Here is a 14,831-nt window from a genome sequence, read left to right on the forward strand (position 1 = left end):
AACCCTGGGAAATACTTTCATAATATATATTTTGCATGTTATTAAACAATATAATTTTTTAGGAATTGATAGTCAAAAATAAAAATGCTTGACTTATGACAACACCAGTGAAAAACCCTCCGTTCCAAATTGTACATCGTTATGGTATTTGTAGGTTCATAATATTTGCTATGCATATAGATATACACTATATTTAGATATATAGAAAAATTATATATTTAGAAAAGCCAAATCGACATGCAATTTGGATCGGAGGTAGTAAATCGAAAGAGCACTCAAATTCATCGAGATTCTAAGCAAGCAGCATGCACGCGGCACGCACGAGCACTGGATGCTAGCTTGCACAAAAGGATGCTCGGACGCAAGGGAGAGCTAGTGCAGTTTAAAGGGGATCATGGCCATCCTTGCTCAGTGACAATCTCCCTTTATGAACAGTAAATCAGCTACTGTTTCTGTGGCTGCAGCAGCTGCTGACTTAAAAACAATTTGAGTGAATAGAAGACAATAAGATTCATGAACAAAGTGGTTGTACTAGTAAAATGAACCAACAAGTGGTAAACTCGTACCAGTAAGTGGAAAACGCATGCTGAAAGTATTCATGGTTAAGCAGAAGTATAGATTAATCATTATTCTTTTTTGGCCCTGATTATTCTGTCAATTAAAATCATGAATCTCTACGAGCATCAACAAAAACCAACCCACACTGAAGGAATTCATTGTTAAGCAGAATTATGGATCCATTAGTCTTTTTGGCCCGGATCATTCTGCTAATTAAATCATGAACCACCACGAGCATCTCTGGTCTTGTTAACTTTATTATCATATCATACTGGAATCTGGTCCTACAGGGGCAATTATATTTAAAGAAAAAAGAACGAAAAAACCAAACACAAAAGAAAAGATAATCCAGGGATATCAACTGGCTGCTGCATGACATATATAAAGCAGGCATGCTAAGCTTGGCAATTACACTACATACTGGAGGCTTGCAGGAGGCCTATGGAAAGGCTAGCAAGCAGCTACTGCATGAAATGGTAATTTATCTAGCTTGATTTTCGCCCTTGTGCCCTTGCAGCGCCTTCCATGGAGGATGAGTTCCAGTATATCTGGGTTTTCACTGCTTGTCTTTCCGGTTACCATCCCGAGATCTCTTCCGGCGCTGCTTGGAGCAGCCGGACTTCGGTTGGGCAGACCGGGCATCAGGAACAGGCACACGATGCTCACCAGCCAAAGCAGGGAAACCAGCGGCAGGGTTTCTGCAATAAAAGATTGTCTTAGCATCAGTACTTAAGAACTGACCTTCATGTTGCAAGATTCTAACAAAAATCTGCTTGCACTTGTACTTTCAAATGGTCACTTAGTAATTATTGACTGTGTTCGAGAAAAAAAAAGCAATTATTGACTTAGCATCCATGATTCAAGCCAGAGGACTTGTTGATGGTAACAATGTGATTCATCTAAGCTCAGAGCACGAATAAGAGGATGATAGGCTTGATGTGTCTTACCTGTGAGTACGGCAGACTCCTGCATGGCTGTGGGAGCACCAACAGGCCTATCCTTCAACAAGCTCTGGCGCAGTACCATGTTCTCAGCTGCATAGCACTGAAGTGCATAGCTGAGGCGGCGGCACTCTGCTTCCAAATACTTGCTCTTCGCCTCCAAGTCCTTCACATACGTCTTCTTCCTCTCCCTTGATTTCATGGCGGAATCTCTGTTCCTCATTTGCCTGACAAATTCACAAGGCAGATCCCCTTTTATATAAGACAAATTGCGCAACTAAAAAGCAAGAAATGTAGATGAAAAAGAACTTCCATCTAGTGACCAAATTTCAAACACACTTAAAAAGTGTAACCAAGGTGAGTATTTGTGCAAACAAATCCCTTTCCCAAAATCCTCTCAAACACTAACATGATCGTAATAGCAGTTTTGGAATTTACACCTAGATAGAAATTTGAATCTCCTAGTGATCAATCGCAAAAATCTCTGCCATTAGGTAAAGTTCACGATAAACACCAATCCAGTATTTAAATTTTCAAACCTAATAGAATTGATCAAAGCACGATCTCTGAAATTTATGAATTGGATAGAGCACAATCTCTAACCTAAGCATACATACATACATACATACAACCTAAGCAATAATCCACAAAAACTTAGAATATGATCCATCGCTAACTGTCATGTATAACTCCTAAATTTCATTTCACAGAAGCAGGATAACATAAATCCACGGAATGGCAATGGCTACAAGAGGAAAAAAAGTGTTCATATGTCCAGAGATAACACGATAAAATCAGCATACCTCCTCTTCTTCTTGCTGACGGGATCATCGCCATCCACCTCCACCGTCTCCGCCTCCGGCGTCACAACCTCCACCACCTCATCCCTCCCGGAGTCCCCATCCGTGCTTCCACCCGCCTCGCTCTCCTTCCCCTCCCGCTCCCCCTCTCCACCGTCGTACAGCGCGTCGAAGAACTCCTCCACGCTGATCCCCTCGGCCTCCCCGCCCAACTCCGCCTCCCCCTCCTGCATCAGCAACCTCTCGATCTCCGTCAGCGCCTCCTCCCCGGGCGGGCTCGCCCTGGAGGTCACCGACTCCGGCGACCCCGCCTCCGCATCGTGCGCCGCCGTCGGCGCCGGCGGAGGCGGGGACGGGTCGATGAGGCCGGAGACGCCGGCGGGCTCGCCGGAGAAGGAGGCGAGGAGGGCGTCAAGGTCGATGTCGGCGAACAGGTCGATGTCCATGGGGATTGCGAGATATTTTGTGGTGGTCGTCGCCGCTGTGCGACTTTATAGCGGACTCCAGCGTTCAGAAGTTTTGCTTCGCGAGGAAGGAGAGGAAGGTTCCTTGCACTTTAACGGGGTGGGGCCTACACGGGGTGGTGCCGTGGCCTGGCCAATGGGAGAAGCGGAATGTGCCAGGTCAGCCAGCGGGTTCCTTTGAGGGGGCTTGGGCTGCGTTCGTTGAAGGGCTTCATGTTGCTTGGGCTGTGTTCGTTGAAGGGCCTCTTTGGTTCATATGTCATGTGGGCCGTACGAATGCATGGGAAGGCACATCTTCTTTCGATAACTACGGCCCGTTCGGATATTGGCCGGTTTAGGCCCCGTTTTCTTCCACTGACTTATTTTTAGCACCCGTCACATCAAATATTTAGATACTAATTAGGAGTATTAAACATACACTATTTATAAACTTATTACATAAGACGAATCTAAACGGCGAGATGAATCTATTAAGCCTAATTAGTCCATGATTTGACAATGTGTTGCTACAGTAAACATTTGCTAATGATGGATTAATTAGGCGTAATTAGGCTTAATAGATTTGTCTCGCCGTTTAGATTCGTCTTATGTAATGAGTTTTGTAAATAGTCTACGTTTAATACTCCTAATTAGTATCTAAACATTTGATGTGACACGTGCTAAAAATAAGTAAGTGGATGTCGAAAACATATGGCAAATGGCCGAAGCTCCAAGCTTATCCAATCCAACGTTTACATCTCACACGGCCCACCACTGACACCCGGTCCCGCTATTCAGGGTCGGGATCATGGCCCACCTGCCAGGCAGCAACCTCTGCCCCCCGTAGCCGTACCAACTCTCACGCCGCTGCTCGCGACGCCAGCCAGCGAGGCACACCATTCAAACGCCACGGCTGACGGCTCCACACGCACACTCACGCACTCGTTCAAATCCCCAATCCAAATCGCATCGCACCCAAGAGCCAGCCGGATTCAAACGTCCGATTCAAACGACCGTCCTCTCCCCCTGCAGCGCCTGCGCTTCGGCCGCTACCGCCGCCTCCCCCTCGCTCTCGCCCGCGCTCGCCGCCGCCGTCGGGCGGCGATGGAAACCCTAATGGTGGACCGCGTCCACAGCAGCCTCCGCCTCTTCATGCACCGCAACGCCGTCTTCCTCTGCGAGCGCCTCTGCGCGCAGTTCCCCTCCGAGGTAGCCGCCGCCGCCCCCTTCGTCCTCGACTTCGCTAGTGCTGCTCGATTCGGCGTGATTGCTGGTGGGAATGGTCCAGTGTGGGTTAGATCGGGAGTGCGGTCGGCGTGAGGCCGCGATTTGGGCGCGGGGACTCACCCGCGGCGCTTCGATTTAGTGTCCTTTCGTGATTTTTTTTTGACGTGGCTAGGGATGCATTTCAGATAAAGCGGTGGGATTTGGGTGTAGAGCCTATGGGGATTGGGGAACTTGAATCAGGACGGCTCTCTCGAGGTGTTTCCTGGAGTGGTTTGTGTTGTAGGGAATTGGAGTATTTGTGTGCGATTCGTCTAGGGTTTGGGGGGGGGGGCGATTTTGCTGGAGAGGGGAATGAGCCCCCTAAATTGGGTTCTCGCTGTTGTTCTTTGCAATTCATGTAGGTTGAGCTTTGCAGTGTTTAGTGCTTTGTGTGTGTGTTTGGTTTCTTTGCAGTTGTTAGCATAAAGGTAGATGATGAGTGACCTGAATCCAACTTCCCTGTTACAAGACATTTGTTTACTAGTTTTCCTCGTTATGTTAGACTGTATTTTAATTTGTAAGCCTGTTTGCTTCCATGGTTGTATACACTAAATGTTCTTGCTCTGTACCCTATGCGCAGACCAATGTGCAGTTGCTAGCAACATGTTACCTCCACAACAACCAGCCGTATGCTGCATACCACATTTTGAAAGGTAATAGAATCTGCTCACCATGTTACCACTCCACAGCCCGTTCTCAGAACTGTGTAGTAATGTTCTTAAGGTTTGAAAACGAAATAATTGGAATACACTGTCCATCTTGTGGTGTTATTTCCTATTTTGCATGTTGGACTACCTTTTTTCTTTTATACGTTAGTGTGAAAGTAGTGTGGATGATTTATGGATTCTGTTTCTACTGTAATATGAAGGGAAGAAGCTGCCAGAGTCCCGGTACTTGTTTGCTATGTCATGCTTTCGGATGAACCTCTTGCGTGAAGCAGAAGATACTCTATGTCCAGTCAATGAAACAAATGAAACAAACATTGAGGTATGCAGCATGTTTGTAAAATGATTTGTTTATGTTGTTACAAATTCATGTATAAAGCTTTAGTGTTGTTTTTGTGTAGAGGATAATGTAGGTATTGTTCATGCAGTACCCTGGCAACTGTGCCCTATTCATTTGGGATCCAACCAATCTACTTTAGTTGGAAAATATAGACATAATTTCCGTCATTGGGTTTGGTTCTCATAATAAATACATGCATTATACATTAATATTTCTATGTTTATAGACTACTTATATGGATGCCATAACTTAACCCCTAAGAAACAATTGGTAAACTTTAAAAAAATCAATTTCTAATGCTTGCAATGCATGTACAAGAACATAAAACCCAACTAACTAAAAAAAACCCGCTAAGGTAGTGCCAGTGCCACTGGGTCCCACGTGAATAATGCTAGCTGCATGGTGCTCTGACAACATGTTTCTGCTAAATATCCCTCTAGTACTTTCGACAATATTGCCGTTGTAGACAATGGGTTTCACAAAGTAGCTAGTTCTAAGAAAGAATATTTGCGCCATGATTTTGTGTGGACTTGTTTTTGTAAACTAAAAATTCCATATCTAGTGCAGTGCGCACATTTCCTAGTACTACTGGAAAAATACTAGGCCTGGTTGATATATCTTGCCTTGCCTGCTATGCCATGTCGACCTAAGTTCAGAGCCATGAGTATGTCCATTCTCCTATTGTGCTTCTATTTTTAGTGCTGTTCCAAAGAAGCATTGAGCCATTAACATTACAAAATTAATGCTTGTGCTGCATGGATTGGGGAGGGAACTTTTTTCCTTATCATTTTCTTTTATGGGGCATGGCATATTGATATGCACATGTAGTTGCCTACTACTATTGATTCTACAGGGGTGAAGTAATAAGTGAGAATAAAAGCGATCACATCTTTGTTTGCTTTTATTCCTTTAGTGTCACCTGTTATTTCTATTGGTTGCATCCTTTATTTAGGTTCCCAGTGGAGCTACAGGACACTACCTCCTTGGAGTGATTTACAGGTTCGTTATTCATGGTTACTGAACCTGTGTTGCTGCAGATTCTGATATGCAGAGTTCACTATATTCATCTCATTTGATTGCAGGTGCACGGGCAGAATGTCAGCTGCAGCTGAACAATTTACACAAGCGTTGACTCTGGATCCTCTTTTATGGGCAGCATATGAGGAATTGTGTATACTTGGTTAGTTCATTGCACACCCATCTTTGAAATTCGGTAGTAGATCTATACTAAAAGTGATATATAACTTTTGAAAAGTTTAGAAGAAGTAATTAAAACCATGGTAATTTTGAGAATGTACTTCCAAAATATGCTGCTTCTAGTGAGTCTTGAATGTATCGTTCATGTACATCACCTCTTAGATGTCTGTCTTGTATGTTCAGATTTTTACACTCCTGTTGATATCGGAACACTTGTGCCTCACTGTGCTAAGTTTTGTGTACAGACTCATTCAAACACTACCGGCTAGGTTGGTGTTTGTTGTTATTAGTTGATCACTACTGTGCTACATGCAATATGGTCATTTGCGTTTATTTATCAGTTAGTTCAATAACCATGATTCGTCCTCATTTAAAGTGTGAAGCCATAAACTGACATTAAAATGTATGGCCATCTTGTAGGTGTTGCTGAAGATGCAGATGGATGTTTTAGCGAAGCAACTGCTCTACGTCTCCAGCAGGAACACACATCCACATCCACTCTGGAAAAGTCAAACTTTGCCAATGAAAATCGAATCCTATCTTCCAGTCTTCCCTCAAGTCTCGGAGATATTATCCCAAAGCAAATGAAACAGCTTCATGCTAACAACACAGCAGAAGTACCTGGTTACCCTCATGTTAGAGCAACTGCACTGCACGTGCAGAACAGCACAACCTCTAACGTAGCACAGTTTGACACCCCATCACCAATTGCAACACAGGTCAGTAGAACCTATTTAATTATTCCCTCTTAAGATTTTGTGGCAATGTGCACATGAGGTTTTAAATGTAATCAGCAGTTGGTATAACCATGTTAAGTAGCATTCATGTCTTATATGTTTCACGTTCTTTGGCACTGGCATAGATGGCTTATGTCAGGCCTTCAGGAATTATCCAGAATCTTCATGTTCAAGATATACTGACCTATCTATCATTGTTAAAAGCATTTTGCTTTGCATCGGCCATTGTGAGCTGTCTGTCTTGTTAATGTTCTGATGGTAAGGAGCTGTGTCTGTGTGTCTTGGCAGATTGTAATTACTTTTACTGATAGTTGTTTTCTATGACACTGGAGAACTATAGAATCTTGACTATTGAAACATGTAACACAACTTGGAGTCAGCTGTGCTTGGAGACCTCATTTCTTCAGTCATGATATTAGTTTGTGACTGGTCTATTCCTGGCATGCATTTTACTTGCCTTATTCTTGCAGACTTCTAGTATTGTACCTCCACCACTCTTCAGGAACGTCCATGCTTTTCAAATAAGTGGTGATGTTCCCGCCAAACAGAAAGCTAATGGAGCAAACCAACCACTTAGAAGGAAACACTTGGATGAAGCAAAGCTAAAGAAGGTTAGAGTCTCTTATCATTTGATTGAGATCATTGGGTGCTGTTACTTGTAACTTCTGTACTTGTCTATTGCCTTATTTTGGAACTCCTAGGGACATTCATTTCAATGGTCTTACAATCACTACAGTTGATATCTCTCGTATAAATATTTACTATAAATCACACATGGTCCCTTCCTGACTCTAATCTGAAATGTAAGAACTAATAAGAGCCAAATAATGTTTTCCATTTTCTCGTACTAATGCTGCTTGCAAATGCTTCATTATCAAATGTGAACAGTTTCTGTGAACTTCCAGTGTTGTTCCTTTGTATCAGGATTTACAATGTCACATTCCTAAGTGTCAGGATCACAGTTATGTTTTTTGCACATGGTGATTTTGGTTGCAAGTAGATCAATTCTTCAGTACATCTGTGTTTTTATTGTTCTGTAGATTTTAAAATCTGGCTCTTAACCCTTCCCTTGTATTCTTTCTTTTGGTTATTAGTATATGATGTTTTTAAATTATTGCTTATGATGATATTAGAGTTGAAGATGTTTTCCAGGTTTCTGGAAGGCTTTTTAATCAGAGTAGTGATTCACTGCCTCGAAGAAGTGCAAGACTTTCTCGAGATGCAACAATAAATTCAAATTCAAATATCTCTCAGTTTGGTGGGAATGGACCAGATCACTCGTCAGGTAAATTGCGAGTAAACTCGTCCACACCATCAAAATTGTGTTCAACAGCCGTACGTTCCGTGCAAGTTAGGAAAGGGAAACCACGGGCTACAGAAAATTTTGATGAAGGTGATTATCATTTCAATGTGGATGATTCATCAGATTACATAAACGTAGAAAAATGTGGTTGATGTGTTGTTATATACCTGTGTGATCAGGATCCATTTGCATATTTGCTTGATGTTCTGTCCATTGAGTTTACATCAGTTATATCTTATATACTCATATTGTTCTTGTTTTTGTTGTTTCTTCTGCCCATATCAATATGGTGGCCGTTGTCAGTTTCTCCTGTCCATATTGTATGGTTGTTGTTACTTCTTTTCAGAAATCGCAGTTATGACACCAAGTTGATGTTCGAGAAAAAAATGATGCCAAGTTGCAAAACTTTAGTATTCTGTTTCACTAACAACCAAGCATGAAACTGCCTACTAAATTATAGGAATTTTCTCCCAATGTTTGTTCAAATGTTTTAACAAGCTAGCATAATACTACCTCAACATTATCTGCTCTCTCTTTATTTCTTCATGTCTACTCATGTATTACTTGTCAATTTTCCTTGATGTGATTTGTTACAGGGAAAAAACTGTTGAGTGTGAAAATATATAAGGTGTGACTGGAAAATTCATGTTTGCTTGGTTCTATGCTATTATGAAGTTATCATTCATACTTTAAAACATTGCTCTTATTGTTATGATTAAATGCTGGTGGCAGTTTCTTTTAAATACAAAATCGTCTCTCGGTAATTCTGGCATTTAGTTTTCTCCTTCACTCGGATCATCTCCCATGCTGTCACCTTAGCCTTTGCTATAATACTCCATCTGATCACAAATATAAGTAATTTAGGACATCGACATGGTCTATAGGGTGAAACTTTGACCATCGATGTATGTACAAATATATTATTGTAATTTCACAAAACTACAATTTTCTGCGTCAGAATATCATGATCATGCCTAGCCTACCCCAACTTGCTTGGGACTGAAAGGCTTTGATGATGATGATGAGACTATCATGATCTGGGATCAATTTCACATAACGAAAACTACTTGTGCCCTTAGTTTCACAAACCTGCAGAATGTTGTAGGTTTGTGAAACTAAGGGAACTAGTAGTTGCAGGTATGCGGAACTGATAAAAAAAGTTGTAGTTCCTTGATAATTTGGTGAAATTAATTCAATATTAAATAGATAAATTTATGTATGAAATTACCGTTCATGATGAATAGTATCAACCTTATGTTGCACTGTTAGTTTTTAGTTATTGATGGTTAGAGCTAAAAAAGACTTAGGACAAAACTAAAACTACTTATATTTGTGATCAGAGGGTGTATTGTTTAGTGGGGTTATTTTCTAGGTATGGTTTTTCGCATGGGGCTGTGTAGACTAGCATTTTCTGCTCTTCATGAATGATGAAAATCATTTTCTGAATTTTAGGAAGCAGATACGAAGTTATTGATGAGATGTGGACTGATAATATGCCAGCAACCTCATCTTCTGTAAGTACAACTGATGGAAGATTCTTTGAGCAAGATAAAACTGAACGAATTATGTCCCAAGACTCCAAAGTGGCAGTTGGAATCAGGGAGCTACTGGGACTTTTGCGAACACTTGGGGAAGGTTTTAGGCTTTCTTGCTTGTTTAAGTGCCAGGTATGATATATGGTGTTCAACTTACAGATGTTATCCTTCTGTCCAGTGATGTTACTGAACTGATTTTGTTAACTAAATGGTCAGGAAGCATTGGAAGTCTACAGAAAACTCCCTGAACCACAATTTAACACTGGATGGGTTCTATGCCAGGTACAACCAATGCAAGATGAGTGGAGAAGTACGAAAATGCTATTGAGTCTTGTAGTGAAAAGAAGTCTGTATGACATAAAGTAATGGTGTACATCTGTCTGCATCTTAATGTGGGAACTTTTGGGGGAACTTTGTTTTCGTCCTTTGTATTTGACCTTGCAAATGACTTTTAAGTGAACCCTATGACATAATGAGTTCATGACTGACTATTTATTGGAAAATTATTTAGTCTATGCTGCTTTTTAGTCTGTTGAGTTAATTTTGGGATTGGCATTGTTAACATACAACTAAATAATGAACCTTTGATGGTGCACATGACGAGTCCCTCAATTTCACCATATATTTTGCCCTCTTTATTCAAAAGTGTTCTACTCTTTAAACCCTGTAATTTCATAAAATTAAAATATAGTTTGTAAACTCCATTTCTTTTGGCAAGAAAAGGCTTGTGTTCATTCTGGTCAACTATGCAGGTTGGTAAGGCATATTTTGAATTGGTTGATTATTTAGAAGCCGACCATTACTTTGAGTTAGCGCATCGACTGTCACCTTGTACATTGGATGGAATGGACATCTACTCCACTGTTCTATATGTAAGTGAAATAACTGCAGTTGGTCTTTTGGCTACATTACTACCACATTTATCTATAAGCTTGCATGTTTCTGTTGTTTTTACAGCATCTGAATGCGGAAATGAGACTAAGCTACCTTGCTCAAGAGCTTATTTCTATTGATCGACTATCTCCTCAAGCATGGTATGCCTTCTTTAGAAAGAATAAAAGTGTTGCGCCCTTTTCTTGTTAGGGTATCTCAATTTAATTTTTCCTACTCCATCTTGTAATGATGAACTTGTAAATGGTTACAGAAACTGCTTGTCCTCTGTGTATGAGGGGTAAAAGGGGGGTTTGGGGTAAATAAGGCTTCACTGTTCTTGGTTTTTGACCATTCAGATGTAGTCTAGGTTACGGAAACTGCTTGTCCTGTTGTCATTGCAATGCAAAACAGCTGGATTAGTCTAGGTGGCAATTTTAAATCTTTAGTGGGATATGCTTTTAAGCTGGTCCCCTCTCATTAGCCATCACATATTTAATGTTACATAATCTAATATATCTGTCTGGAATGTGCAACAGGTGCGCCGTGGGGAATTGCTTTGCCTTGAGGAAAGATCATGAGACTGCTTTGAAGAATTTTCAACGCGCGGTACAGCTTGACTCAAGATTTGCATATGCTCACACTCTATGTGGTCATGAGTATGTTTTGCTCCCATAAATTTTACTTATATTGATGCTATATTTCTAGTTAATACTTAAGTACCCCCTCTGTCCCAAAACATAAGGTATGATCTGACTTGGCGCGGTCTCCAAAACAAGGCTGTGACTGTTAATTCCTCATATACTGCAATGTTTATAGCAACAAAAACATCAAAATAGTAAAATACCTTTAAATGCTGATTTAATGATATTATGTTTGTAAAATAAAATTTACATCACGTGAGGGTGAGGCTAATTGTTGCTCAAGGATTACAATTGAATCTTTCAATACGTGCGCCGTGCGCCTTATATTTTGGGACAGAGGGACTATTTTGTAACTGATGCAATTCTGAACTTCATCACGAAAATACATCCGAGATTTCAAATTTTCTAACCAAGACTGTTCCTTCGAACTGTAGGTATTCTGCATTGGAGGATTATGAAAATAGCCTCAAATTCTACCGATGTGCACTTCAGGTAGATGAAAGGCACTACAATGCCTGGTATGGCCTTGGGGTGGTCTATCTTCGACAGGAGAAGTTTGAGTTTGCTGAGCATCATTTCAGGAGGGCATTTCAGATAAATCCTCGCTCTTCTGTTCTTATGTGCTATCTTGGGATGGCCTTGCATTCTCTAAAGGTTGATATCATTGATTGACAACAGTAAACTACTCCCTCTGATTCCAAATATAGGTTGTTGTAGGCCTTCTGGGAAATGGTAGAGGCTAAAATGACTTACATTTGGAATTGGATGGAATTGTTTTTGGTTTGCATTTTCCCCTGCTAAATATCATCTGTGGGCAATGGTTAAATGAAACCTTTTATTTCTGGATGCAATCTTGTCAGAGGAATGAGGAGGCATTGGAAATGATGGAGAAAGCTATAGCTGCTGATAAGAAGAATCCACTGCCCAAGTATCAGAAGGCTTTAATCCTTTTAGGCCTACAAAAATACTCAGAAGCTCTGGAAGAGTTGGAGCGGCTGAAGGAGATTGCGCCTCATGAGAGTAGTATGTATGCACTGATGGGAAAGATTTACAAGCAACTCAACATTCTTGACAAAGCTGTTTTTTGCTTTGGCATTGCCCTGGATTTGAAACCCCCTGCTGCTGACCTTGCTATAATCAAGGTATAATACAAACTTATTTCCTTGTCTTGCCTACCTCCATCTACCTATCTTTACAACTTATCTCTGTGTCTCTTCCTAGAGTGGTCCAGCAATCATTGCTAGTCGATCTATTACCTTATTAGGTGTCGTTAAGTGGAATTCATTTGTCATGGTTACTGTAATGCTCAGGCTGTGCGGAATTTGTTTGCGATTAAGTAACTGACGTGCTCATCTTTTATTTGGCAGTCTGCAATGGAGAAAGTACACCTTCCTGATGAACTGATGGAGGATGACCTATAAGTTTGTTCACTCTAAAGCACATCGGCAAAGAAACATTTGCTTGTGCTTCAGGAGTTGCTGGCCTGCTTGTGCTTTCCAAGTGGAACTCGGATGTTCAAGGAAGAAAGTGCCTCATGCTGATCAGAATCTAGTGCTCCAATGGAATTTCTCACGGTGTTGCTGTACCATTAACCATCCAGTTTTGTAGCTCTAGTTGCAACCTGTAACCAGAGAACACATGCACGGCAGCTGCAGTAGTTTAGGACTCTGTACAAGTTGAGCGTTGGGAAATGACGCCTGTACCATTGTACAATTGTCAGTCAGATTAGGAAAAGAAATTATTGTCGAATAATAGAAAGTTTTGGAGGATGAAGATCCTGCTGACTCAAGCAGATTGCATGTCACCTCGACTGACTTTTTTCTTCAGGTGACATATTCAAAGGTTGAAAGGATTTCTGCACGAGCAACTCGATTTGTAGGAGCCCGAAGAAACGAGGATGCTTCGGTGAGTCAGCCTCCTCCCACTGAAGTGGTGACAAGCTAAAGCTGTAGGCTTTGTGCGCAAGCAAAGCGTAACCTACCGTTCTCTTGCTAGTAGCCTCTATCATTGCTGCATTGCTTGCTGCATGTTCATTCATTCATTAAGAAATCATTCAAAAGAGAATGTTATGTTACAGGATTGAGCAATTTCTTCTAAGTTTTACATTTTGCAAGGTGCGATGCGATAAGCTTGTTTATTTACAATCTGGGGGATGATCTGGCATGGGCATGGGAAACGATCTGGTAAGATCTATTTTGGTCCCCTCCGAACATGGCGGCTCATCGGGTGCACAAAACACGAGGTGTCTCTACCATTTGAAGCTACAGGTAGATCTCACTCGCGGGCGCTTTCACGTAATGGTAAGTTGCATCGAGCAATCGACTGGTTTGGACTGGTTTTCTTCCCTTTTTCTTTTTTCTAATGATGACCTGGTGAATGAACCAGTAAATTGTGGATGGGCAGCTCTTGCCCACCTGACCTCGTGCTGATTTACGGACGCATCACAATTTGCTCGAGACCTTGTCATGCTGTCTCATATCATTTCAACATGATCATGCATGAGCATGATAATTGATATCGATCGTTATATTGGGCAACGTCACCAATCACCATCCATATTGACTCTGCAAAAGCAGCTGTTCATTCATACATTAATCAGAGTAGCCAAACCTACCAACAGCACAATCACGAGGCTGGAAGCGCCATCTCTTCCCATTGGCAAAACGGATCTACTAGGATGCAACAATGAGTAAGAGCAAGCGACAACGATGTGGAACAGAAACCACGTCGGCCTGGCCTCTTTGTGCCGGTACGATCGACGCCCGTCCCGATCAGATGGGTGTTTTTTCTTCTTTTTGCCTGCATGTGTGAATGTGTTCGTGGTTGGTGAAGGCGCTATGCGTCCCTGTCCTTTCGTTCGGTTTTTCCTTGAAATGGCATACTCACGTTCTGATGTTCTGTACGTACATATCCTAAACCTTAACGTCGGGATTTTTCTCAAGCCTCTCTCGCGGTTCGTTGGATTAGATGAAATTTACTGGAAATTCGATGGTTCAGAGTTCAGACTTCCAATCACGCCCTGACTCCCTGAGCTATCCGAGGATTGCGTCGTGTATATATGCTCGAACTACGCGGCAGAGTACCGTGGTAAAGATATATAACTGTCACATAGGTATAGATGCATATGATGGCTGGAACATGCAAGCTCGCTGCCACTGTCACTCTTACATTTCATCGCTTTCAACGGAAGCGATTGCATGTACTCCATTTCTGCCCCACTTGTCCCTGTCCCCATCTTGCTCATCAAGCTTAGGTAGCAAACTACATGCCTTGGTTAACTATTTCTACGCTGCGTAGTCTCCAGCTCCATCAGCCTATATATAGCTCTAGATCGCGGCCGCCTTCAACATGCATGGCGACCTTCGCCTCGCGGTGATATAGGCAACACAGCGAGCGCTTAGGTAAGGTGAGGTGGGGTGAGCTTGCGGTGGGTGAGGGTGGGGAAGATAATGGCGGTGTCGGTGAGGAGGAGAGCCCCATGGCTGGGCCTCCTCTTCCTCGCTGCCGGCGCGTTGCTCCTGCGGCTCGCCTT

The 14,831-nt window shown here is 42.0% G+C and overlaps 2 protein-coding genes across 4 annotated transcripts; one reads left to right on the top strand and one right to left on the bottom strand.

The window, feature by feature from the left end:
- Window positions 1-799: 799 nt before the first annotated feature.
- Window positions 800-2,768, bottom strand: LOC117852898 (bZIP transcription factor 50). Its single transcript, XM_034735193.2, has 3 exons — window positions 2,303-2,768; window positions 1,506-1,726; window positions 800-1,256 (listed from the first exon to the last, which is right to left on the bottom strand). The coding sequence occupies exons 1-3, from the start codon at window positions 2,743-2,745 to the stop codon at window positions 1,009-1,011; spliced, it is 912 nt and encodes a 303-aa protein (XP_034591084.1). The 5' UTR covers window positions 2,746-2,768; the 3' UTR covers window positions 800-1,008.
- Window positions 2,769-3,651: 883 nt separating this feature from the next.
- LOC117852149 (cell division cycle protein 27 homolog B) lies at window positions 3,652-13,072 on the top strand. 3 transcript variants are annotated; one of them, XM_034734120.2, is made up of 16 exons: window positions 3,657-3,951; window positions 4,589-4,661; window positions 4,877-4,995; window positions 5,966-6,012; window positions 6,096-6,193; window positions 6,631-6,929; window positions 7,418-7,558; window positions 8,100-8,340; window positions 9,703-9,917; window positions 10,002-10,067; window positions 10,538-10,657; window positions 10,743-10,819; window positions 11,195-11,314; window positions 11,734-11,953; window positions 12,160-12,441; window positions 12,667-13,072. In XM_034734120.2, the coding sequence occupies exons 1-16, from the start codon at window positions 3,847-3,849 to the stop codon at window positions 12,718-12,720; spliced, it is 2,277 nt and encodes a 758-aa protein (XP_034590011.1). In that variant the 5' UTR covers window positions 3,657-3,846; the 3' UTR covers window positions 12,721-13,072. The 3 variants fall into 3 exon arrangements, with proteins under 3 accessions (XP_072149355.1, XP_034590011.1, XP_034590012.1); XM_034734121.2 differs by having other exon boundaries at window positions 8,100-8,232; XM_072293254.1 differs by lacking the exons at window positions 12,160-12,441; window positions 12,667-13,072 and having other exon boundaries at window positions 3,652-3,951; window positions 11,195-11,264; window positions 11,734-11,900.
- The last annotated feature ends 1,759 nt before the right edge of the window (window positions 13,073-14,831 follow it).

This window comes from Setaria viridis, chromosome 4, assembly GCF_005286985.2.
Source record: "Setaria viridis chromosome 4, Setaria_viridis_v4.0, whole genome shotgun sequence".
Classification (NCBI taxonomy): domain Eukaryota; kingdom Viridiplantae; phylum Streptophyta; class Magnoliopsida; order Poales; family Poaceae; genus Setaria; species Setaria viridis.